Source organism: Calidris pugnax, unplaced genomic scaffold (assembly GCF_001431845.1).
Source record: "Calidris pugnax isolate Ruff unplaced genomic scaffold, ASM143184v1 scaffold58, whole genome shotgun sequence".
In the NCBI taxonomy this organism is placed as follows: domain Eukaryota; kingdom Metazoa; phylum Chordata; class Aves; order Charadriiformes; family Scolopacidae; genus Calidris; species Calidris pugnax.
In genome coordinates, this window is record NW_015090868.1 from 7,570,902 (window position 1) to 7,597,084 (window position 26,183).

General features: G+C 40.8%; 1 protein-coding gene across 1 annotated transcript in view; it reads right to left on the minus strand.

The window, feature by feature from the left end:
* Positions 1-26,183, minus strand: part of TENM3 (teneurin transmembrane protein 3) — a 1,441,984-nt gene that overhangs the window by 56,705 nt on the left and 1,359,096 nt on the right. The window contains exons 23-26 of the mRNA XM_014945587.1: positions 12,415-12,441; positions 9,619-9,765; positions 1,544-1,760; positions 390-509 (exon numbers count right to left, since the gene is read on the minus strand). Coding sequence (XP_014801073.1) covers positions 390-509; positions 1,544-1,760; positions 9,619-9,765; positions 12,415-12,441 — 511 coding nt within the window. The remainder of the gene's footprint in view (positions 1-389; positions 510-1,543; positions 1,761-9,618; positions 9,766-12,414; positions 12,442-26,183) is intronic.

The window sequence follows — 26,183 nt, forward strand, 5'->3', positions numbered from 1 at the left end:
CCCAAGAGGACCAGCTGGTCAGCAAATTCGCAAAAAACCCCCCACAGCCTCCATTTTACAGATTGATTTTTCATTCCATTGTACTGCTCTGAAGGCAGAATAGCTCTACTGGGAACAATGGGGAAATCAATTAAATTATATTACAGAATACTACACTAAGAGAACAGAGAGTTTGGGACGCCACGTTTAATTAAAGCAAGCCCTTCTACTTCTAAAGTCTATAATCAGCGTGTTTTCCATTTGAAGAATGTACAAAGTACAACTTTGGTCAATCACTTCTTTCATGTCTTTTGTTTCCGTAATTTTATTATTATCTCATTTTTACAAGCAGCTCTTCAGTAACGCCTTTGCTGTCTTTAGGACTTAGAAGTGCTTCAAAAGGAACTTACATTCCATCCTGGCGAGTGATTGTGTATCCATAGTCTGGGTAGTGCAGAAAGGAGACGTTGACTCCAATGAGTGGTGTCCCATCAGCAGTTAATACTTGGCCCCTTATGACAGATGCAAGACTGTGGAAAAGACACAGGATCGTATTACAAATTTGCTTTTTTTTTTGTTCTCTGTTGAAGGAATAAAAGCCAGTAGAGAAAAACCCCCACACACGCTTCTCTACGTGGTATCAGCTACCATTAAAAAAACATTCCTGAGACTCTAACCCTTTCACAAGTTCACATCATTGACATTGCGTAAGTAACTGCCTCACAATCTACAGATAATAATTTTGCTTCGCTGTTGTTGATTTTACTTTGGTTCATTTTGTCTGCACCGAGTTACCAGAAATTCACAGAAGAATTTTAAGAACTTATAAACTCTAGATGTTCCCGCTGTAAGTCATACCTCTGGCAGGCTCTTAAAGAACAACATACTTTTCAATTAGTATCAAAGCAATCTGTAAAACTGCAGGGACTATGAAGTACAAAATTTAAAAGAGCAATAAGGAACATTTGTGCAACAACTTTTAATCAACTGCTGTGCCCAAACACATTAATGCTGTTAAATTACTGCAAACGCAGTAGTTCTAGTGTAAATCATCTTCCTTCACTCAGTGAGATCCCAGACACCTGCTTCCTGTTACTGGTTTATTTTCAGGTCATTACTGCTTCGTAGAGCACCAGTCAAATAGTTTATGCAATTATGCTGTCGTGCTCTTAACAGTTCTATTACATTAATTCATAATTTATATTATTTAGCGAGCTCAGTTTAAAAAGTGCAGCTTTGCTTTTCCTTCTGAAGTGTTTTCATTGCTTTGATGTATTTCCAACTGTGCTAGCCCAAATCAACCGGTTAAATAAAGATTTATTTAATCACTAATGAAGTGCCCCGTTAGAAGACAGGTACTGAGCATGGCAAGTACCTCCTGTAACCTATTTGAATTTTTACAGGAAATGAGACAAAATAGCAAACTGATAAATTAAGAGAAATGGTCTCTGCTGAAAGTCCACACTGTGAACTTTGCAGTCGCAGGGGACCTTCTCCTGAAGGCGAATCTCACACGTTCTTCAATTTCTTCCTTGCTCATGAGTTAACAGGTCATGGTGCTCACCTCTTATTAAAAGGGCTTTCCCCAGGTATGACGTGAGTGCTCTCTGCCCCGATGAGGAAACTGATCCGGTCGTAAAAGGCTTTGGCAGCTTGTTGGGACGGAGACTGTTGGCTTTGGCTGATAATATCCTGGGGGTCAGGTAGCCCCCGGCAATAAGGCTGGTTCTGGCAAGAGCTCTGCAAACAGCAGTCGGGATCCATGCAGTCAACCAGCCCATCTGTTGGCAGAAAGTCACACAAATCAACAAATTCTTCCTCCTGCCCCTCTGCATGTCAATGAACCAGCCAGATTAAAAAAGAAAAAAGTAATAGTAGTATGAAAGAATATTAATAATTAATATTTTAAGGAATTCACTTTTGGTTAAGGGAAAGAAAGTTTGTTTATCCTGAGTTCTTAAACTCCTGTGGAAATCCACACAAGCTGAATCCTCTCAGTATCGCACACAAATTAAACCTATTTATTCGATCCTTCACTAAAAACACGTTGAACAAACGAGAAAATGAAGGCACTCAGCTCTGCATCCACTGTTCCCTTATAAATATTGAACATTTTAGGTGGGTCCAAGTGGCTTTTATCCGAGGTTATTTGGCTTGCTGGAGAAAAGAAACACCTAACTCCCACTCGGCTGTTTTCCTGCGGTTCTTTAGCATATCTGTGCTGCGAGTAGCTTTACATATTTCACAACATTTATCAAGGTGGATTCCTTTATACCTTGGCAGAAAGATTTTGTTGCTGGTGGCAAAGGCAATTTCCACAACTATTTTGCATGAAAATGTATGGGAGAATGAAATCTGTATCTCACATTTAGATTTTATTCTGAATGAACTGCTGAGGAATGCTGGCCAGCATAAACAGGATTTAAACACATGGGTGCTTATGGGCTGAAATATTCACGTATAACGAGCGTTAGATCTGTCACATCACTGGAAATCTAATTTGGTGAAAGATTAAAATCAAGATCAAATTGATAACTACTAATTTGCTGTAAGTAAAGTCGTAAGGAAAATGAGCCTGGAAATGTCAGCTCCAGAAAATATCGAGATGAATGTAAGACGGTATCGCGGAGCTGATAATTGTTTCCCCAAAAGAACAGCAAGACTGAAATAGCTCAAACATTTTATTATTCCATTTAGATTAGAGCAGGAGCTTCTTGCTGCACTGAACTGAAAAATCCACCCGTGCAGCACTCGGAGGAAGCCCCGCGACTGCTTCTCTCACAAAAGCAGCCAGCTTTAGAGTAAAACTTCTTTCTGAAGGGAAAAATATGATCCATTTTTGTTCAATCATATGTTGAAAGAGTGTAAGTAAACAGAGATCTTCTAAAGGTATTCCTCTAAGGATTGCTGTGTTATGTGGATCAGTTAGAGGATTGGCAAAATAGTAAGGGACTGGGATTTCTATTCTTTTGCACATCTAAAATTCTTATTTAACTCGACTGACATTGAAGTCAGTTCAGGGAAAATAAAAGGGATGAAAAAGTCATCGTTAAGTATATCAAAGTTCCAACTTTTTTTTTTTTTTTTTTTTAAAGATCATATCAAAGTTTCAACTTTTTTTTTTTTTTTTTTTTTTAAAGAAAAGAAAGAACATTGATTTTTCCTGGGATGGAGATATGCCAGAGGGTCGTGTTGCCATTCAGACAGACCTCGTTGGGGTGGAGAAAGGGGCTGACGGGAACCTCATGCAGTTCAGCAAAGAGAAGAGCAAAGTCCTGCCCCTGGTGGGGAGCAAACCCAGGCACTAGCACACGCTGGGGGACAACTGGATGTAAGGCAGCTTTCTGGAGAACACCTTGGGAGTCCTGGTGGACACCAGGAGCCAGCAACATGCCCTTTGTGGCAAAAAAGGTGCCAATGACATGAGGAGTGTGGCCACCAGGTCAATGGAGGTGATCTGTCCCCTCTACTCAGCACTGGTGAGGCCACAGCAGGAGTGCTGTGTGCAGGCTGGGCTTCCCAGTACATGGACATCCTGGAGAAAGCTCAGTGAAGAGCAGGAAGAGGGTGAAGTCCTGCCCCTGGAAGGGAACAACCCCAGGCTGCAGCACACGCTGGGGGACAACTGGATGTAAGGCAGCTTTCTGGAGAACACCTTGGGAGTCCTGGTGGACACCAGGAGCCAGCAACATGCCCTTTGTGGCAAAAAAGGTGCCAATGACATGAGGAGTGTGGCCACCAGGTCAATGGAGGTGATCTGTCCCCTCTACTCAGCACTGGTGAGGCCACAGCAGGAGTGCTGTGTGCAGGCTGGGCTTCCCAGTACATGGACATCCTGGAGAAAGCTCAGTGAAGAGCAGGAAGAGGGTTAAGGGCTTGACACGTCTCTCGTATGAGGAAAGGCTGAGAGAGCTGGCACTGTTCAGCCTGGAGAAGGATCAGGGGGAGGATCTCATCGATGTCTACAGATCCCTAATGGGAGGGTGTAAAAAGAGCACATTTCAGTGGTGTCCAGTGGAAGGAGGAGAGACAATGGGCACAAACTGAAATACAGGAAATTCTGTCTCAACACCAGAAAAACTTGTTGGTTTTTTTTACTGTGAAAGTGGTCAGACGCTGCAATGGGTTGCGCAGAGATGTTACGGTGTCTCCATCCTTGGAGATACTCAAAACCCAACTGGACACGGTCCTGAGCATCCTTCCAGTTGACCCTGCTTTGAGCAGGGGGTGGGACTAGGTGATTTCCAGAGGTCTTTCCAACCTCAAATGACTCTTGTGATTTTCTAGTCTCATTCTTGTACAATCTGAAACCCTTTCCCAGCTGAGGTACTGACCCCCCCTTGCTGGTTTGAACTCTGGAAGCCTGGAGCAGTGTCAAAGCTGGGGGTAGTGATGGTTAAAAGCACAGTTTTGGGGTTTATATATCTCAGTACGGTCTCCCAGGCATTATCTGGTGCAGTTGCCAAAGAAATGCTCAAATTTCGACATTCATCTTTGTTAGTTTATAAAAAGCAAATGTACATCTGGAGTATAGTCTGCAGGTCATAAAACTGCATGAGATTGACACCTTCTGAACTAATCAGCTGGAAATGCATTTTTACAAGCCTCTCCGCTAACATCAATCAGAGAAAGAATCTCATTTTCACCAGCCAAGATACAGGGATACGCTGTTTGTTATTTTTCTGTGGAGTTTATCAGGAACTTGCCCAGGCGAGTGACGGATGGTTATGAATCTGGCTCCTTATAACTTGAGAAAACATTTTTCATTCTTTCTCTGTACTTATGTGGCTAGAGCTATCTAGTACCACTCAGCCGAGTACTCTATTGCACGGTGTGAAGCAGAGTAAAATTTCCTTTCTGAAATGGCTGGGCAAAATTATTGATGAATTTTGTTTAGCCTGAAAAACAAGAAACTTAGCTCAACACTGGCTTATCAGTTACATCACTCAAATATGACAGTGAAATTATAAAGAAAATAGAAACCCCTACAGCCAGATGGACAATCATTATCCGTCTCAGAAGGCTATTTGGCATTTTTCTGTTGTAGATGTAAGTGGTTCTTCTATATAGAGAAGATGAAATGACTACATTATTGTTTTCTTCCTCAAAAGCTAAGGTCTAGCTGCAAAAATCTTGCTGCAAAATGCACAGAATTGCAATGGAGCATGGTCTGGTGATAAGGCTGCTTCTTTGCAGAGACTAATAAAACCCCCAGAACATTAAATAAGAGGAGTTAAGACAGAGGATTCCCACATTTATGGATATCTAAAAGATAAGGTGTATCAGTGGGGCGTGTTTGCTTTTGAATGGGATTTAAAGAGTATGTATAAAATTGCTGGAAGGAAGAAACATGGGGACAAAACAAGCCCTGGGCACAAGTTTTGCCAGTGCCAAGGGGAGATTGTGGCCAAAAACCTACATAAATCACATTCTTGGCAAGTAAGTTGAGGCAACAAAAACTCTCCATGAAGCGAAATTCAGTGCCTATATAGGAAGAACATAGTTTTGGAGCTATGGTGGTGGCCATCCCACCAGGATGGTTCCGGTGATGGTGGCACACAAAGGCAAGAGACTGGAAAGGACAGAAAACTATTAACAAACCTCATTTTTCCTCACACAGCTCAATTTTCCTACAGGCTATAATGAATAGACTCAATTATAGACACCAAAAATGACCGCCCGTAGGAGCAGCTGGTTGGAAAAGCCACAAAAGCAGAAAAAGCCCTTGATTTATTCCTGAGCAGCGCACAAGGACCTTGTTCAATGCTCTTATTGCAGATTCCCTATAAGCATACCTATAGCCTACTCAAACTCAATATTCCTGTTGGGAGTGAAAGAGCCTAAAATATAAAGTGTTGGGCTCTAAATGAGCTGTGACTTCAGAAGGAAATGATCGAGTCACCATGGATAAGGGCTATGGATGTATCAACCCAGCACTCCTCAGCACCCATAGATGCAAACAAAAAGCTGGAAGAATAACGGGAAGTGTTGGAGCACAAACCAGAGGACGTTGATCATGCCACTATAAGCCCTAATTCAAGTAAAAACTTCCTGAAAAACCCTGAGTTTGGGTTGTCTTTGTCCTTAGTAACCCTTCTGACATTCAAAGCATACTGTGGCAGTAATTTCCTACTTTAATTAGCAGCCTGCTAGTACAGCAAAGACAATAGAAGTTCACATTTGTCCCATTATATTCTTTTGCTAAGCATTTGCTGTTAGCCACTATCAGAGGTTGGATTATTAGGCTGAATTTGTACTACCCTGTGACAAGGCTTATCAGGAGCAGGCTAGCCAAGCCCATGCAAGTAATTACAAAAATACAGTAGTGCTAAGTACGCCTCTCTTTATTACAGTATTTATTTTCATTTTAGTAATAAAAGAATATTAATAATCCCTTAAATCCTGCTGGTGGAAACCCGTAAATACTTTTAATAGCTGGATAGGAGCTAATAGAAAGCACACTTAACAAAGGAATCTGTTCAATAAAGACCTACCTAAACTAAAGAGTAAACAGCTTATTCTTCCTACAGTGATGACAAACCATGGCCCACTCTGTTAAAGTACAACAGCGACACATTTTTTCCGAAATAAAGAAGTTGGGCTTACTCCACCCATGGATGACCCCTACTTCCCCTCTCACCACAAAGTCATTAGGAGTTTAACACAGCCCAAGGTCTGCTTGTTGCACACACTTCCTTGAGGGTTGCTAAAATGTAGAGAAAATTCTGTATATATTATCCAAACCAAACACATGGAAAAATAAGGAATGATCCTTAAAGAGAACGGAAACGTTCGTTATTCAAACCAAACACATGGAAAAATAAGGAATGATCCTTAAAGAGAAAGGAAACGATCTGCAAGAGTCTCAAAAATCTATATTAAAAGTAAGACGAGTAACAATCATCCCATCACATGTCAACAGTATCTAGAAGGGAAAACAATCAAGGATGCCTTGATGTCATTAGCACTTCCTATGGAGAATATTCCTACTGAGGTCCCTGGGATGCTGATGTTCACAGAATTTGAACAATTGGTCCTACAAAGAGCTTAGAATCAAAGGAACAGCAGACACTGTTATTAATGAATTATACTCATATTAATATATGAAATATATTGTCTCCAGTGTAGGATGAAACATAAACATTAATCACAGCGTATCAATTAGCTAACAACCAAGATAACTTTAATTATACAACCACTGAGCCTAGTGCGATGTAAATCACATGACCTGCAGTCACAGGTATGAATTCAGCCCAAGTGCTCAAATAACCTGATCTCCCTCAACAAAGAAATCCAGCAGAGCCATCCTTGAGCCATTCCCTGTATCTGGCTGGAATCCCAACAGCTTGCTCCAGAGATCTGTGGGCTGATTGCAGGTACTCTTGGAAAGGGAAGAAACACCGCTTCTCTTTCCAGGTGGGGTTCTGGCAAAGAAGACTTTCTTTTTCCAGTTCTCTTTGGTATGCTTCCAGTTTTAAATTTTATTTAATTGTTATATTTTAACCCTTTTGCTCAGCCACTAGCGAAACACTGAAGTGAATACGCTCTGTACTGAAGCACACAACTTAAAATAAGGTCCACTGGAAGAGAAGTGCCAGTGGCAGACAGCATTACACAAGTCAATCATGGCAAAAGTTTGACCAATCCCTTCCTCATATATAATGTCTGTAGAGGAAAAAATTAAAAAAAAAAAAAAAAAGAGGGAAAAAAGCAACAAAATACCAGTATTAAACTTTTTTTTTCTGCAATGTTGTTCTTTCTACTTGAACTTTAAGTTATCCTCTTAGATCCTTCTGCTCCAATTCCTCGTTCTTTTTTCCCCTCTCCTCACGAGCAGATATTACTGTTTTCAGTCTGAAGGAGCATCTTCTTTTCCCTTGTTCAGTTCACGTGCATTCCTGTTCACCTTGCTCCTCTTCCTCCCACTGCTCCCTTATCTGCTCTCGACTCTCCCTCTGATGTGTCACATCCTTCTATTATCTCTAACGTTTACTGACTCTGCTTTAGTCTATCACTGGGCTTTCAATTTTTTTCCCTCTTTTTCTCTCTACACGATCTACTTTTTTCCTCCAAGTTGTTTATGCTCTAACCTAGTTTCTCCTCCTCCTTGCTTTGCCTCCTGTCATGCTTGCAGGTTTCTCTTTCTTCCTTATTTTCATAATTCCCTAGCCCATCTGAACTTAATTCCCCAAACAGCACAGCTTTCCAAATCTCTACACAGAAATACTGTGGCTGATTGTTCCTCTTGCTCCCTTCCCACAAGCAGAAATCCAGCATCACCCTGGCTCAGATTGAGTATTTGTCTCACATTCTTTAGGCCCCCTAAATGTGCAAAACTGACTCAAAATACACAATATGTAATGGAGAAGGATGACGAATCAAATGACATGTAAAGCAATAAACAGCAGCACTGCTTTAACCATGTTATTTAGTTTCCTGGGGAAGGAAATGCTGCTGTTATTTACAGTTTGTGCTGGTCTAAAATCCCAACTGCAGTCGGGATATGAGAGCAAAGAGATGGCCAGCAATGGCAGAGGCATTCACACTCTAAAGCTGAAAAAGAAAGTCTCAGATGGCTTTATCACCATCCTGAGGCCCTAACGGAGCGTCTTATCTCTGCTCTGATTCTGAAGGTGTTAAACAAAAAGAGCTGATGGGAGAAGGGGAAGAAAGACAGACAGTAACAGCATCATGCTGATCTAATATCTGACTGCATTCGCATTTCATCTTGGTTTTCTGGGGGTTTTTTTTGGGTGATTCTGGAGTCAGGCCAAAGACACAGCCCCTCTACCTTCCCTACCCTACAACGGTGATGGCAGATTGATTCCTTAAGTCATCTCGCTGCGGATTGTTACCTGTCACCCGAATTATAAGACTGGGGAAAAGCAAGGCAAAAAAAATCCCGAGAGATTTCTGGGAGCATCCTGTCAGTTCCCAGAGCATTCACAGGCTATGGAGGGGCATCTATCTCTGTAGACTGGGCAACCACTTTTTTCCAGCAATAGCATCATAGGTCGCAGGGTAAACTCTGTTTGGCCATTTCTCTTGGGATAATTTCCTTTTGAGGTCACTGAAAATTTGAACTCCTTTCTTTATTTTCCCCTCTGCTACAGTTGACTGAGTTGAGGCTGCGTTTCATTCCGGTATAAAAGAATATTGCAAGGAAACCAAGGTGACACCCATCATTTTCTAAGTACATATCTCAACTGTCATAAGCATCTTGTGAGGCTCTGCTGATCTGCCGTACGGAAGCACTGAACACCACAGGATATTCTTACAGGCAGAAGAGCTAGTAAAATGTGGGGATGGTTCCATCTCAACATGAGAAAAACTTCCTTACTTTGAGGGTGATGGAGCGCTGGAAGAGGCTGCCCAGAGAGGGTGTGGAGTCTCCTTCTCTGGAGATACTCAATTCCTGTCCAGACTGCTCTGGGTGACCTTGCTTTGGGAGGGGGTTGGACCAGATGATCTCCAAAGGTCCCTCCCAACCCCTGCCCCCCTCTGATGGTGCGACTCCATACTGATGGAGTCCGCTCTGATGGTGCGACTCCATACTGATGGAGTATTTCACCGCCTGTGAAGTCTCAGTTCCTCAGCACGTTCTCCCCTGTGTTGAAAGCTGCAGTGGGGATCTCTTACCTCCTTCGTTGTCCTTGCTGTCGGTGCAGAGGGTCTCCATGGCTACGTCGCAGCCCGCTCCCCTCCATCCCGGCTGGCAGACGCAGTGCCAGCCGTTCTGGTCCAGCGTGCACCTCCCGTTGCTGTTGCACAAGCCAGGGCAGCCCTCTGTCCAAACAGACAAAGAAGAAAAAAAAGCACAAGTGATTTCAACATTGCAATTATATTAAAAAAAAAAAAAAAAAAAAAGAATAAAAAAAATAATACAAACAAGGGACACTTACTGGGAACAGGCCTTAAGAACAGCACAAATACTGTAATTGCACATGGAGTGGAACAGCAACATTACCCGGGGAACGTTAATTCTTAACAAAGTGGCATCTTTGATTGGCCTGACACTTGAGACACCACTTACCTGTACAGGCAGGAAATAAATGCACCAATCCTCTAAATACCTGCAGGCCAGACAAAATTAAGTTTGGGTTTTTTAAAAAAATTTTTTTTGTATATTATTTTTTATTTTTATTTTTTTGGCAAAGCAGCAAGAGATGAGTGCATAGTGCAAACACAGCTGTGCAAAATGACACATTTTTCTGCGCTCAGAGAACAGATCGTTATTTGCTCTATGCAGAATTCGGTACTCACTGGCACAAAGGCTTAAGCTCCCTGGTACTATGAACAAATCCCTCCAAATTCTTACGTAGGAAAACAGGCAGGATTTTAGGCACGTAATAAAAGAGAACGTTAACTTTATCTGGTCTCAGAGTTGCCGTATATTCATGTGAAATTACAGTGCGTTAAATAATTGCACAAAGTATAGGCCAGGTTTAATGACTATACTTTATGCCAAAAAATACATTCCTTTTCACAGAATAAGCAAAGCCCAGGAAATAGTGAAGCAGCTTAGCATCTATTCTAACAAACATTAGGATTCAGGCTGCATACGGATGGGACAGGACCAACAGGATTTCCAACTAAATGTAATAGCTGTGCGTATTTGATTACTTAGGACGGACAAAATGAAATACCATAAGGACCACAATAAAACATTGATAGACTGAACAAAAACACGGTAGTGACGTGCTTCAAGACAGATAGCAGAGAGTGATTTTTTGTGACAATCTCCCTAAGGCTTTTGTGCTGTTACCTTTATATCCTATCTTGTCTGCTTTTATGGCCAAGGAGGGAAAATTTGGGAAACAATTAAAATAATTTAATATATCCAAAATCGATAATTGTTTTCAGTCTAACATTGCATTTTTTTAAAAAAAAAACAACACCAAAAACCAGTATCTGTCACTTCCTAGTGATGGAATCTGGCATGCAGCCAACATGATCTGTATGAGGATGACAACACTATAAATATGTAGATTTTGGTGTTCCTTATCTATGGCTATGATAAGACACCGACAGAAGCAAGTACAGATATGGCACTAAGTATCTTATGAGAAGGTGGCTACAAATCAGATATTTTTGGACACAATGATTTTCTGTAAACTTTTATCCAAAAAAAAACCTGAGTGACTGGCTGAAAACTTCTTCATTTTGTAGAAGTACTGGTTTTGTGAACTAATCTACTGATCTGTTTTGGTTAAGCTTAGTTGAGCTTAGAACAATCTTTCAGAACTAAGAGTCTATTTTTTTGTTTCTAAAGACTTTGGAATTTACTGACTCCTTTCAACCACATAGCTCCAAATTGCAAACATTACCAGAAAAAAAAAAAAAAAAAAGTTATAGATTACTCTTAGAAAGCAGAGAATCAGGAAAACCTCTTGTGAGGCAGTATGGTGATGCTCCACTTATGGATATTGTGCCGAGATTACTCTTGCTACTCTTACTGTTTCAGACTTTAGCTGCTAATAGGATTTGTTGACGTACTGAGAGCTATTTTTTCCTTCATCTTTCTTCTGTTTAATTTATGGAAGACTTACATATTTAATTGCAATACTGACAGAGCGTTTTAGGAGTCAACTGGGTACACTCAAGACTTATTGTGTGAAAGCCTGGATATTGCCATGAATATTGCCATATTCTAATGAAAAAAACACAAATAAGGAATAGAGAAAGATACTCAGGGAAAGAGGGGGAGGAATATTTTAAACATTTTTCTAAATCAACTTTGCACCATAACTGAAGATAAATGAATCTTTGCTGTTTCATGTTAGGCTTTTGCATCCTTGAACCTTTTAATTGAAAATGTTGCATAGAGTTTATAAGCTTTTTCCAGATTCATACAAAATACAAGTAATAATTTCCCATAAATTTTCTACATTCAGATAAAGAAAAGCTTAAAAGCCTGGGATATTCTATTGATCTATCTATCTATAAACATACACATATCTATAATTAATCTGCTCTTTACAACTAATGACACTTGTTCTGTGACAAGAGCATAGCTTTGCTTTGTTTCCTAAATATTTGCAGTTTTTTTAGTTTTTCCTACATATTTGCAGTTTTTTGAGTTTTTCCTAAATATTTGCAGTTTTGTAGGTAGAGATCCAATGACAAAACTAACAAATTAAAAAGCACCAAACAGCAAATGAATCCTATCTTCAGTTTTTGGTTCAAACAGAATCTAATACATGTAAACAGTTTGTATATAAATGTATAATTACTAATAAAACGTTAATATATTACACAGCAAGATTTCATTTTTAATTCGAAATGAGTTGAAAATCATATGAGTTAAAGCTATTATCCATGGAATGTATGTAAGAGGAGATTCTTTTGCCCAAACTAGCATGTTTGTAACTATATATTCATATAAACAAAGTACATGTAGGTATAGGCATGTCACAAAGAGCAAATATACAGTACCTTTCACTATCTTATCCAAATAGTGAGCTTGAGAATTAAAAAGAAAAAAAACAAAACAGACAGACATTTCAGAAGTGTCACATAAAACAAGGATTGTTCAGAATTCACATGCAAATCAAGCAGGTGCACCTGACATGAGAGGTCTTACATTACAAAATGAAAACGTATTTCAAAGCTTTTACAAATTCAAGAAATTCTCTTTTCAGCAAAAACCGTCACGACTAAATGATACTGTTTTCCCAAGGAGGCCCGCAGAAGGAAGAGATGCTGCCTTCCTGAGACTATGTTTTTCTCCTGACTTCTCCTCACATTCTTTTGATATTTACATATAACAAAAATATCACCAGAGCTAGTTAAAAAAAATTCAATTTCCAACACAACATAAGAGTAATTACTTAGTTTACGATCTTTAAAACACTGACCATACTGGAAGATCTTTAATTTGCAGGTCACGTATGACTGACAGCATAACCAAGCACAGTATCTTAATTCCGATTGGATTAACAGGATTTTTAGTAGGAATAATTTTCTTCTGCTTCAATTCAGCCAGTTATTGTTCTGAGCACACACACACCAATTACATAAAATAAGCTAGATCATATATATGGGGTGGGAGAGGGCGCAGTGGGATTAGTTGCGTGGTGATCTGTTTCAGTTGGAAAAACGGGTGAAAATTAAACTTAGGCTTTAGATGTATTTAAATAAATAATATGGTCTATCCAAGAATAGCAAGACTTCCCCCCCACCCTTCCCATAAGTTACGACACTTAAAATTCCACAAAGACTTTGAGGAGGCAGATGGATGAATGACAGGCAGAGCACAGGATGGATTTAAAGCAGGAGGCTCTGCTTTTAATGCATGAAACCCTGCAGAGACGGGTTACAGGTACATCATGGACATCAGCTGGGGTCGTGCTAACCTGGTCTGGTGGGAGGGCTCCCTGCCCAGGGCAGGGGGTTGGAACTGGATGATCTTTAAGGTCCCTTCCAACCCAAACCATTCTGTGATTCTAAAGGGGTTAATATCATACAGCAAAACCACGTGGGACGGGTCCAAGCCCAGCCACCTGCACATGAGGTGATGGGATGTTACAGACTATTGCAGTGGGGACACAACGTTGGACTCAATCCCTGGTTTTGCGTGGACAAGGTCTCTCAACAGATCCCTCCTGGGCTCTCTTTCTTTCAAAGTTTGACCTTTCCTAAATTTTTCCCTGCTGGATGATGGCCCCTGTCTGGCAAGTATTCGGTCACTTATCCCTCAACTTTGTGTATCAGATGGGTAAGAAACTACAGCCTTTCCTTCAGATGGGATGAATGGGAAAAAGCTCTTCCTGAGCCCAGGGAGGGAGGTGATGAGGGACGTAGTCTCACAGAAACCACAGTCACTGCTACCACAAAGAGGTGGAAACTCTCTCGTCCCTCTCTCTCAAAGCAAGTGTCAGGTGTCCACTGCACAGTCGGGCTTTTTACTTTTTTTTTCTAAAATGGTAAGGTTAAAGGGAGACAAAGGAAGAAGATGAAAACATCAATTACGGAACATTTAGAACAGCAGCAACAAACTAAGTAGCTTTTCACGTTAACCACAAACAAAAAGAAAAGTGATACAGCTGCATTTCAGGGTGGATCAAATTCTTCTCTTACTCATCCAACACAATTCCCTGTGCTCCTGCACAGCTGCTCTCAGAACACGGCACAGTACGTGTGGAGGAAAAAAATCAAGCTTTACTCCATAAAATGGATGCAATTAGGTCTGTCTGGGGAATGCATCTGTCCACCAATGAAACATTAAAGGCCCCTACAAATGTAGGTATAGGTAACAAAAGAGAGTGTACAAAAAACCTCCTCAACAACTAAAAATAGTCCCTGCAATGCCAGGCCCCTGCATGCTATTTCCTTTCAGAAATCCCATCTGCAGTTTGGTTTTTTTTAAAAAAAAAAAAAGATTGAGAAAATGCTATATTTTTGTGTCCAGTAGCCTTATAAGAAGTCAGTTCCAGACCATAAAACCATAAAGCTGAGAAAACAAGTTCTGCCTTCCAGCATCCTTTTACTCATGGTCAGTTGACATTAAGGACAACATGAGAAACTATTTTGGTGAACGTGCAGCATTCTAGAAGAATCAAAAAGCAGAAAATGAGTGACCAAAAATAGTGTAGCTTTGCAGTGAGGTTTAACTAGCCCTGCTGTCTTCCTTACCTTCACTGCAACGGAAACAGGAATGAACCCAGCTCTGGGCTGCAGTACAGAATACAAGCCTTTTTCCTCCTGCATAGAGAATTCCAGGTGGGATTTGGAGCACTTCAGCAGGATGGAGCATCTCAGCAGGTGCTCCTTGGCAAGATATTTACACATCTGGGTTACGTTAAGTCCTTAACAAGCCTAATCAGGCAGCTAGACAACACACCTACAAGGGTTTGCTTGCAGGGTCTAATACTGTGAAACTTAAATTCTTACTATTTTTCCAGGAGTACAGGGACTTCCTATAGCTCCAAATGGGATGAAGAAAACAAAAATGAAGACATACAATGGGTACATTTTCTAGGATAGTAAAAATCCATGAAGATGTAAGTGGCATTCCAAATTCATACAATGTAAAATATAAATGGTGTTATCAATGGATGTGGGTATTTTTATAAATATGTGGCAGACAAATGTATTTTACATAGAACTGGTAACAGTCAGGCAAATTCACATTTAACTTGGCTTAATTCACAACCAGTCAGAACCCAGACATTTTTTTTTTAAATTTAATGTCTCCCATTAGTCTCCTATCAGAGACATTAAGTCAGTGTCTTCCTCAGATTATTCATACGCTGCTTCCTCCAGGTATGACAGAATAGCCACAGAATAAACGGACATATTAAATCCATTTATCCCAATCAGCTCCTGTTTAAATCAGCATGAGTCACATAGCCATTGATTTGATGTTCCTTAATTGGTACTTATAACACTGCTTTAGTCTGAGTATTCTGTCATAAAGGATTATAATGGTGACATGCTTCTAAATACTGTATAGCAAATTTATATTCCTATTAGTTTACATTATTATCCTCCACCAGACATCTTCACCCATCATGCTCTTTGTGACCTGGACACTGGACTACAACATGCCACATGGTTTTTGCAGTGTAAATACAGTCCCATCACAATGTCAGCTCAACAGCCCCACAAGAGTCATGGGTTTCTTTGCTGTAAGAACAGAATTTGACCTCACAGCACCACCAGATGTGAAGCAAAAATCACAGAATCATAGAATTGTCCGGGTTGGAAGGGACCTTTAAGATCATCTAGTCCAACCATCAAACTAACTCTGATAAAAAACCATCACTAAACCATGTCACCAAGGACTACGTCAACCTGTCCTTTAAATCCCTCCAGGGATGGTGCCTCAACCACTTCCCTGGGCAGCCCATTCCAATGTGCAATAACCCTTTCAGTGTAAACATTTTTCCTAATAACCAGTCTGAACCATCCCTGGCACAACTTGAGGCCATTTCCTCTTGTCCTATCACAAAAGGCCTACACAAAAGAATGGGACCAAAGCGAGCAACCACGTGTTTATCTCTGCTCTGACCCACACCTCCTGCCTCCAGACACGAATCATCTACAGGAAGATGTGAACAAGGTACCTCACATCAGTCACGTTGAAACTTCTGCATTAACCTTGTACTAAGTGTCATATAAGGAGATAACAGGTCAAAATGCCATCTTAATTTCTTGGTAGAAAAACTGACTGCAAGTGAAGTACGGTAGGTTGACAGCAGACTGCTTCCCTTAAGCTTTCTATACATTTGTCTGTTCAGAGTTTGGAAGTTTTAGTATGTTCACTTAATATTTTCACTGATTTTTAATACTTGTATAAAACTTCATCTATAATCCATACAACGAACAAAAAGCCCCACGTTACAAGAATATCATGAGTGGTAAAGCCAAACACCCAAAACTTAGGCAACGCTGGGTTTGCAGCTGCCTGTGCAATTTTTATCACCTTATTCCTTCAGCAGTGTACAAAACTGACAGTCCTCATTCCCTCATGAACAACAAACGGCTGATGCCTTAGTAACAAGCACACTGTGCTAACCTAAACTAACAAGTGACATTTTTCTTACAGACTTTTCTATCCTCTGCCTCCCCAAATCAAAATTATTTCTATAGCATCTTCACACTACTGGTGTGCGCAGAGAATGCATTCTCATCTCATTTTACCAGTGGGTAGCTAAAGCACAGAGAGGTTAAAGCAAAAAACACCCACCTATTTGGTTGAAAACACCTATAATGTGATTTTTCAAAATACTTAGATAGGATTTCATACACAGATCAGCATTTTAGCAAGTCACACAAAAGCAAGTCAGGTCCCCAGAAAACAAAGAGTGGTCAGAGGATGCTCATTTAAAGTTTGCCTTTGTGAATGACTAACAGAAGACAGTTGGTAGAAGCTAGGATGGAATCTAGTTTGAAGAATCCAGTTCTTCAAACCCATTCTTGACCAGATCCCCCTGTGTACCAGCCTCTGGCACAAATGACACAGAGTTTCTGCACGTGACAGCCCTTCACAGCCTTGCAACGTTCTTACATCGGGCCCCTCAGGTACAGAGGGAAAAGCAGTTATCTTAGTAGTATCATTATATTCTTTTATTACAAGGATATGTATATGCCATAATTAATATACATTATATCATTTGTTATATGATATAATGACACACAAAAGTGTTTCCTTGTGGCTTCCTTACTTTCTATTCTTGATTTTGCAACTTTACTAATGTTCTTTGAATGTGGTTTTTGGGCTTTTGAAAGCATCAAGTCCTGTGCACGCAAAGCAAACTGAAAAAAAGGGGAAAAGGAAAGAGATTCCATTCTGTGACATTAACTTTTTTTTTTTCACGGTGAGCAACAGGGAGGCTTTGACAAACCACCCACGAGTCTGCCATTTGTGCTAACAAAGTGTTACAAACATTATTCCTTACTCCCCGCTCAGCTCAAGCAGTCGCAGGGGAGGGGGCACACTCCTGGTGGGCTCACAGCCACTTGCCAAGAGAAGAGAAACTCCACGAGTTTCATGGCAAGCTCCGGGGGGGATGCAGTTTGTGTAGACAGCTTTTTGTGCTTGTTTTGGGGGGACTGGTACAAAACTCGGAGCGGGAGGCTCTGGCCTGCCCCCTCTCTAACCTATTTGAGTCTCGGTCTGTGGGGGTTTACTTCTCCTGACCTGGCTACCACATCACCCTTAAGTTCCTCTCATTTCTAACCAGCCAAAGATCAACTATCCTGGCAATTAAAACATCTTTTGGATGCAAAACCGAAATACCTCTTGTGATATTTAAACCTGGCGTTTCTCATCCTACCCACAGCAGACTTAGGGAGAAGCGTATTGATTCCTTTGAGCAACTGCTTTTACCCTCAAAGAGTGACTAAAAAAAGCCACGCATCCATATGCAATCTCTGAGGAGCTCCATACCTCTACCAGAAAACGTACAGGAGTCCAGAATTCATAAAATTTTAAAGCCCCTGTTCTAACCTGTCTTCAGAGCGGATCACTCATGTCAAATTCATCATCCACTACAGCCTTTTGTGATGCTCTGCCGCCCGGCGAGCTGCTTCCTAACTTGGATTTGTGCAGCTGATTGTTCTTACTTAAGCAGAGGACCCGGCATTTGTTGAATTGCACCTTATTTTTCTGCCTGTAGCCTGTGCTATTTGTTAAAGTCATTTCAAATTCTTGTCCCGTCTTCCCAAGTGCTCGGAGGCAGCGGGCTTTGGTATCATTTGCAAATGTAATTCTCTCTATTCATCACCGAGCAGTACTGAAAGCACATGTTCTTCCACTGTAAGCACCTCATGGTCGTCATCCTCTCTCTGAGTTTATAAGAACTTTGTCTTAGACACACCATATGTTCAGAGCATCGCTGCCAATAGAGCAGGATTACAAACACTCTTCCCTTTTTGACACTTTTCTACTCCTCAATTCCCATCTTGCCCTTCTCGTAAAGGAGAACACATGGACGGAATAATAGTTTCAGGCAATTTTCTTTGTTTTCCTCCCTACACAGGCCAAAACATAATCCTCATCCTGAAATTGTACCACCTTCATCATTTCTGCACTCTTCTCCGATGCCTCTGGAGGTATTTGCTGCATATGTTTCTATAGAGACCTGAATTAATGCAATTTATCCCTTGCCCAAACCGCAGCCGTTCCTTGCATCAACCATTTATGGGTTTTCACGTACAAGGGCACCTAAGCCCACCACCTTTTTCTGTTCTGACATCTATCCCAATTTTACTATAAAGTTAAGATTTCTCATCATTACTACTGGAAAGCCACAAATATCTTAGAATAAAAGGTTTGGCTGCTTTTAAGAACATAATAGGCACAGGAAGTTTGGGACTGCTGGTAAGTTCATGAGCAGCGTTGTTTCCTACTTAACATCTATTTAACTGGAGGAGGATTTAGAAAGAAGGGTATATGCCATTAAGGATTTTAAAAAGTCTCTGAAAAAGTTCAAATACCTGTTTGAGAGTGCGGACAAACTCACAAAGACCTGCCTCAGGCAGATGCCGATAAAACCCGATGCTCACATTAAGAACCACATGGATAAATTTGGCTTGAAAACATATCAGGGGATGGAAGGGGGGGGGAAGCATTATTTCCATCTTTCTTGCTGGCTGGAATTACTTGCAGCATGTGTCTCCCCAGCACACAACTACACAGGGTACAAAAGCACCCACTTCCCGGGCACTTCAGCTCAAGCAAGCTTTGCAACACGCTTTAAAATTCTTCACATCTCAGAGGGTTCTGCTGTTTCCTGAGAACGTGCCTAACTTGAACTTCACATGTGGTCCTCATTTAGATGCAAATCAGCAATTAGCAATTTAAAGCAGGCTAACAGATAGTTTGTATTTGAGATACTTGCTCTTGAAATGTGTTAAGGCCTGACCAGTAATTCACTTTTTCCACAGCTTCAGATACACACGCACTATCTTAAATTCACCTGGTAATTGAATATTTTTATAGCTACCAAACATACAAATTATTTTGCATATTCAAGGATTGGCCTGGCAAATTAGTAACATGCCCTTCAGGCCCAGGAAAGATTAAAAAAAAAAATTGTTCAAAAATATTTGTTCTAAATTTCATGAAATCCTGTTAAACTGCGGTTATCACTCGTCTGGGTGCCAAGAAAAGTCATTGTTTCTTTTTCCTGAAGTTGTTGCATTGAGGGTACAGCTATCAATATTGTGGTGAAATCCCAACTTCAGTGCAGTCAAGTCAGCTGTTTGGAAAGTAGGATTTCACTCACAATATTGTGATGAGCTAATTGATATTTCATACAATTAGTTCCGAATCTTTGGTTGATTCTGTCTAAGAATAAACTGTTTGAATGTCAAAGGTGCTACCTTCATTCAGATACAATCTTACTTTTAAGATTAAATTTGTACTGATGTACAATTACATGAACTCAAAACTAAGGAAAAACATAGACTTTGGTATTTTGATAATTACAGAATATATTCATATTGCAGTAATTATTCTAATTTGAGGGACAAAAATTTTCTTCTGATCAAAATCCTAAAATCTCAAAAATATCTTAAAATTTATGAGAATTCTTAGCGTGAATGCATTAAGGTACATTAAATACCTGACACTTTGAAATGTGAATATTCTCAGTAGTTTAAACTTCGGAGAAAAGTCAACCAAATTTTAAATTTATGAGAATTCTTAGTGTGAATGCATTAAGGTACATTAAATACCTGACACTTTGAAATGTGAATATTCTCAGTAGTTTAAACTTTGGAGAAAAGTAAACCATGCTTGGCAACTTAACATTGGTACTAAAATTGATGGTGGTCATCATAATACCGGTCATCCACACTGCTCTCCCTCTAACCTGCAAACGTGGAAAAGATCAATCAAGCCCTCAAACTGGTCCATGACTTACCTTGGCAAGCCCACACTTCAAAAATATATAGCGTAATGATATATAGCCATATCAAGTTTTTCTACAAGCACTTTGCTTAATTAACAGGAGGAACACATTTGTCTTGACTTGCTCTCTGATCTTATAACGAGATAAAGTGTCATTTCCCTCGAGTCGAATTTGAAATCTGGAATACGAGGAGCCCAAAGCGAAACACGTGTTGAGGAGAGCAGGTGCAGACCACGTCACGGATGGAGGAGATGCCTGCTTGGCATTCCTCAGCACCAACGCTGCTTCTGCTCGTGGCCACGCAGGAACCCAGCACACACACACCTACACGTTTGTCCCTAATCAGAAAACCATTTCAATCAGTCGCCGGGACAGACTCTGTACCAACGAAAACACGTGTGGGAGCGTGCTCTAGATGTTATTTACTTTTTTTTTTTTTAAATTCTGAATATCTAAACCTGCTTTTTTCTAGTTAAAATAGCTGAAAGTAGAAATTTCTTGTGGAAGAAAAATTATTTGGGGTTTGAATGGTTTGAACGTGATGCCGGTGTCTTTCCATACAAAGAAAAAGGTTAAAATAAATACTTCGCCGTCCCTTGTTATTCTTTTCTCATCTAAACTTTAGGGGAAATTCCTAGATGATAAAGCAATTCTCACTGGATTCCTTATTATTTTTTTCCTCAACTAAACTTTAGGGGAAATTCCTAGATGATAAAGCAATTCTCACTGGAATATAAACACAGTACAACATATGACTTCTACAGCAGGCGACCACTGGATTTGACTTCCCGTTCTGTGTCCCAGGTGAAGCAGCCTCACTCAAAAGCAGCACGGGAGTACCAGGATGCTGACTTCAGCCCTCCTGAGGGATTAATACGAATGCTTAATGACATTAATCCACATTCAGATCCCTTATGTTTAACGACATGCTTTCCGTGCACACATATATAAATATTAATTTTGGACGGAAAGATAATCGTTCGACATGGTAACAATTAAACAGCTGTAACCTGTCTCCTGTGTTAAGTAATGGAGCTGCAGGCGAGCTCCATAAACAGATGGTCTTACCCACCCATGCTTAATGTTAAAGACTTTTTAAAAAAGAGGTGTTGACAAATCTGAACAAGAAGGCATAGTTTTAATGCAAATTGGCCAATTTGCAATTTAGATTACCCGAAAAACTAATTTGGTCTATAGAAAAAATTAAGCTGCATTGTAAAACCGAGATGTTACACAGCACGTGGATATAACAGATTCCCCACCAACATAATTATTTACTAATTCCATTCAGCTAACGGAGTTTAATGGAAAAGCAGCTGGAAAAGTATCCATATTTATGGGCTTCCTATGACAGTTACTTAATTTACTCATGGTACGTGCCAGTTATATCACCAAAAATAATAGACTTTCTGAAATAATATCGGTTCCAATCTCACAAAACAACTACTCAGACAGGAGAGGGTCACTGAACTCATTGCGAGCCAGGACAGAAAGGAAACAAAAACATATTTTAGCACAACTGTGTTATGAAAACTTAATTACAGAGCAAAATTTCATCCAGGCTATCACCTGGGTACCAGCTGTGCATGTGTGGTCTTGTACCACATTGAGATGCAGGCTGAGCTTCACAAAATAATACATGGATGTTCCCCTCAGACCCCTGAATGTCACCCCCGGACCAAATAAACAATTGGATGGTGATTTTCCATAAATTTGCAGTAAATTGTTGAGTTAACCTGTTCTCCCGTGGACAGAGGAAATGGTAAAACATGACAATTCTCAGGAGGGAAAAGGCAGTAAGCAATTGAGATGCCTTAAATTGTTTAGTATTTGAAATACAAGTTGCCAGTGTTTAGTTCAAACCCGTAAGATGCTAAACAATAGCAATGAATCTTAAGTTTTGTTAATTCTTATTAATTTCATCACAACACTGAGCGTGAATATCTTTGATATAAACCTTTGGAGATGGCCTTAAAGAGCAAAGGCAAGGACTCAGAAGGGTGGCCCAGGCGGGGTGGGGAATTGAAGCTGGAAGCACCCCCTGCCAGAGATGCTCCACGGAACCGTGGAAATCAGCAACACGTATGGGGTTTACCCCCTTAGTCAAAACAATCTTGCCCACCTCACTATACACATTGCTTTAAAAAAAGAAAAACAACCTGCTTTATTTAGTGTATTCTGCTCTCTCTCAGAAATGAAAGGTGTATTAAAATAAAATATATATTATTTCCCAATTCCACTCTTGCGATCCTCAGCCTTAGGGAAATGCTGATGCTTAACCCAGGCACGCAGATGGCTCCATATTTTCTCACCAAAAAAAGCAAACCTTTGCAATCACCTATGACTTTTCTTCCCAGTGTCCTGAAGTATTGAAATAAAACCAAAGAAACGGTCTCTGGAAGTTTAGAGCAATTAGCATTTCCTTTGGCTATATTGCCTTTTGAATATCTTGCAGTATACATAACAATCAGCATAACTCAAGAAGCAATCACGGGTTTAAAAGATATTAGAGAGGAATAAAACTAAGGATTACTGTGTTTTAATTGATCTCTTTCTTCCTACCCTTTAACACATGTCAACCAACACCCCAAACCGTGGGCTAACTGAGAATGAGACTCAACAGACAGTCAGCGTTTAGAAATACGTAAAAATTGTTAATTGGAAGTGCAAAACATTTTTATAATTTTAAATGGCATTCATGCTTCCCGAGAACACGGCAACCTCTTTGATCACAGGAGTTATGGATTTAGATGATTCCCTACACATTCCAGTCAGCGCCCCTGTGATTAATGCAAACATATACACCTCGTTCTGTGCATCCAGGCAGAGACCTGCTGGGCTACTCCTTCCCCAAAAAGTGAATAAAGTGCATTGCCCTTAAAATTTACAACTGCTTCAGAATATTCGTGTCCCAAAGAAGTTGAAAATATAGGCCACTGCTCTTCATGTGGTGCTAAAAGCTGCATCAAACAAATATATCTGCCTCTCTTAACTACTTCACACAGCTGCAGCCAAATGGTTAATGACTTTTAGAAATAAGAACGATGAATTGTTTATTTTTAGACATACAAAGGGGGAGTGGGAGTCTTTCATACGCACAAGGCAAATTACATAAATATCCTGCTACCAAGCTGAGAGTTGAAAGTGGCATAAAAATGCCTGGGTTACAAATGGAGGGGGACAACGAAGAACTGGTTTGCGTGAAGAAACGTTCTCATATCCCTTGGGTTTTGAAATTTATGGCTCAGAAAGAGCTACCTCCTACTCCAGGGCAGGTGAGAGAAAGGCAGTTTGACTCCATTTACCAAGCTGAGGGGGCAGCACTCCTTACTCCACTGGGTGGAAATACTCTTGGAAATGAGCACTAAAATGACTTGGGTTCTCCATAACCCCAGGTTCCTGAAGAAAACAGCTCTACGAAAAATAAATACAACAGCAGGCCAGAGTCTGAACCTCATTACTCGTCTTGGAGGCTCTAAGGGCAATATAAACAAATCAAACTATCTTTACAGCAGCAGCCACAAAGTAAACACCCATTTAAAGAATAAACAGGTGGGAAGACAGACCTGCTCGCCCAGCGCTGAGGAAAAACTTGTTTGTGCTTAATATGTTGGAAAAAATTGTTCAAGAGCAGTTCATCCGTGTATAACTCCAATCCTTGAAACGCTGCCAAGGTCAGTGAGACCAACGGCAGAGCGATCTGCTGAGTAATTGCTCGTTGGCAAGTTAAAGCGGTCAAGGGAAAGGCTTTCTCCTACTTCTAAAGATTTACTTTATTTTATTGGGCAGAAAGCAGTTCCCTGCCCACCTCTCCACTCTCTTTGTCAGCAGGTTTTCTGGAAGCTCCTCAAAAATGTTAACCCCACCGATTCTCCCCGGGATTCTGCAGTTGTACCTCGGTTCCCCATCTCTCGTATGTCTGAGCAATCTCATTAGTAAACGACAACAAAAAGAATCAATTTTGATTTCTGAAAAAAACACAGTTCACAAATCAATCTTACTGCTTCACACCTGACTCCCTTCTACAAAATAAAACCTTGCCTGTGGGTATCAGTCAGTAGAGCCCAAACAGGCCCTCATTTTCCTGCTCTCCCAGCTCACACCTGTTTCCCACAATGGCCAAGCGCATCCAGGGCTGTAAACGACCCAGGAAGCTGCCTTGGGATGTCATTTCTCTCTACATACTTATGCCCCAGCAATGGTTTAGCCCTGCTAACACATTCTGAGTTACTGAACATCCACAAAAGGCAAAATCCTCCAGCGTTTTTAGCTTTTGGCAAAAGGAAATCATGCAACATTCACTCCCACCAGCTCTGCTGCTGTTAGACTTACTGTCCTGTCCTGCTGCTTTGGCTAAACCACCTCTTTTAGCTGACTCTCCTCCACCTCTTCAAACACAAAGCTATGTTTTATTTTCCTTATTGGAAATTTTTGGGACTTTTCAGATTGTTGGTGGTTTCTCCATCACTCAGTGTGAACTCCTGCTTTTCTCTGACCCGTGGTTACCTCTTTTGTGGTCTGGTTGACCCACCTCTAAGCGCCCAGCCTTGATGCTCCTCACACTGGGGAGATGTGCCCCATAAATACCCGCAGATCCACCCTGTGACTCCCGTGACAGCCTTTGCTGAGCTCTGTGCCACCCTCACCACCCATTCCAGTACAAGCCAGCTGTCTCCTCCAATCAGACCATTACCAGTCCCTTTGCCTGTGCTCCCTGCCTGTTGTCACACAACCATTTCTCTGAGTGGTTATGCCCTTTGGCTAAATCACCTCTTTTAGCTGACTCTCCTCCACCTCTTCAAACACAAAGCTATGTTTTATTTTCCTTATTGGAAATTTTTGGGACTTTTCAGATTGTTGGTGGTTTCTCCATCACTCAGTGTGAACTCCTGCTTTTCTCTGACCCGTGGTTACCTCTTTTGTGGTCTGGTTGACCCACCTCTAAGCGCCCAGCCTTGATGCTCCTCACACTGGGGAGATGTGCCCCATAAATACCCGCAGATCCACCCTGTGACTCCCGTGACAGCCTTTGCTGAGCTCTGTGCCACCCTCACCACCCATTCCAGTACAAGCCAGCTGTCTCCTCCAATCAGACCATTACCAGTCCCTTTGCCTGTGCTCCCTGCCTGTTGTCACACAACCATTTCTCTGAGTGGTTATGCCAAGACAGAAATTGTTTGGATAGGACTCTCCTCCCCTGCTACAGACCTGCAGTGTCTTGCATGGAGAAGGGTTAGTGTGGAAAGGAATTTCTCAGCACTACAGCTATACAAAATTAATATAAAAATAATAAAACTTCTTGGCAATTCTTCCTCCAGTTTTTTTAGTCCCCTTATTTATATGTGTGCTTTCCCCTGCCAGCTCACTGCCAGGCCCTGTGCAGTGGAGAGGGATGTCCCGCTTTACATGGGACACACAGACTGTAAATAACTGAGTAAGAAAAGCTCTGTTGATAAAGGACAGTAATTTCCAAAGGTTTCCAGGCACTGGAACTAACAGCAACACAGCAGCTGTAATAAGCTTATTACAGCAACACAGAAGCTGTAATAAGGACGGCTTCTTCTCAATCAGCTGTGTTAAACTGCTGTTACATTATTTGCACGTAAGAAATCTGATGTAATTCTAAAATAGAACGTTATGACTAGGAGATAATTTTGGGCAGCCAGATCGCATTTGATACAAGGTGGCAGAGACATTCTTGTGTAGGCTAGTTGCCTTTTAGAGCATCTCCAAAAAAGAAAAACAACAGGAAGCTTCATTTCCGAAAGACATAAAGCTATCACATAAAAATAGAAAAGCAGAAATATAGTTACAGTTTAAAATAAAAGTAACCCCCCACCCCCC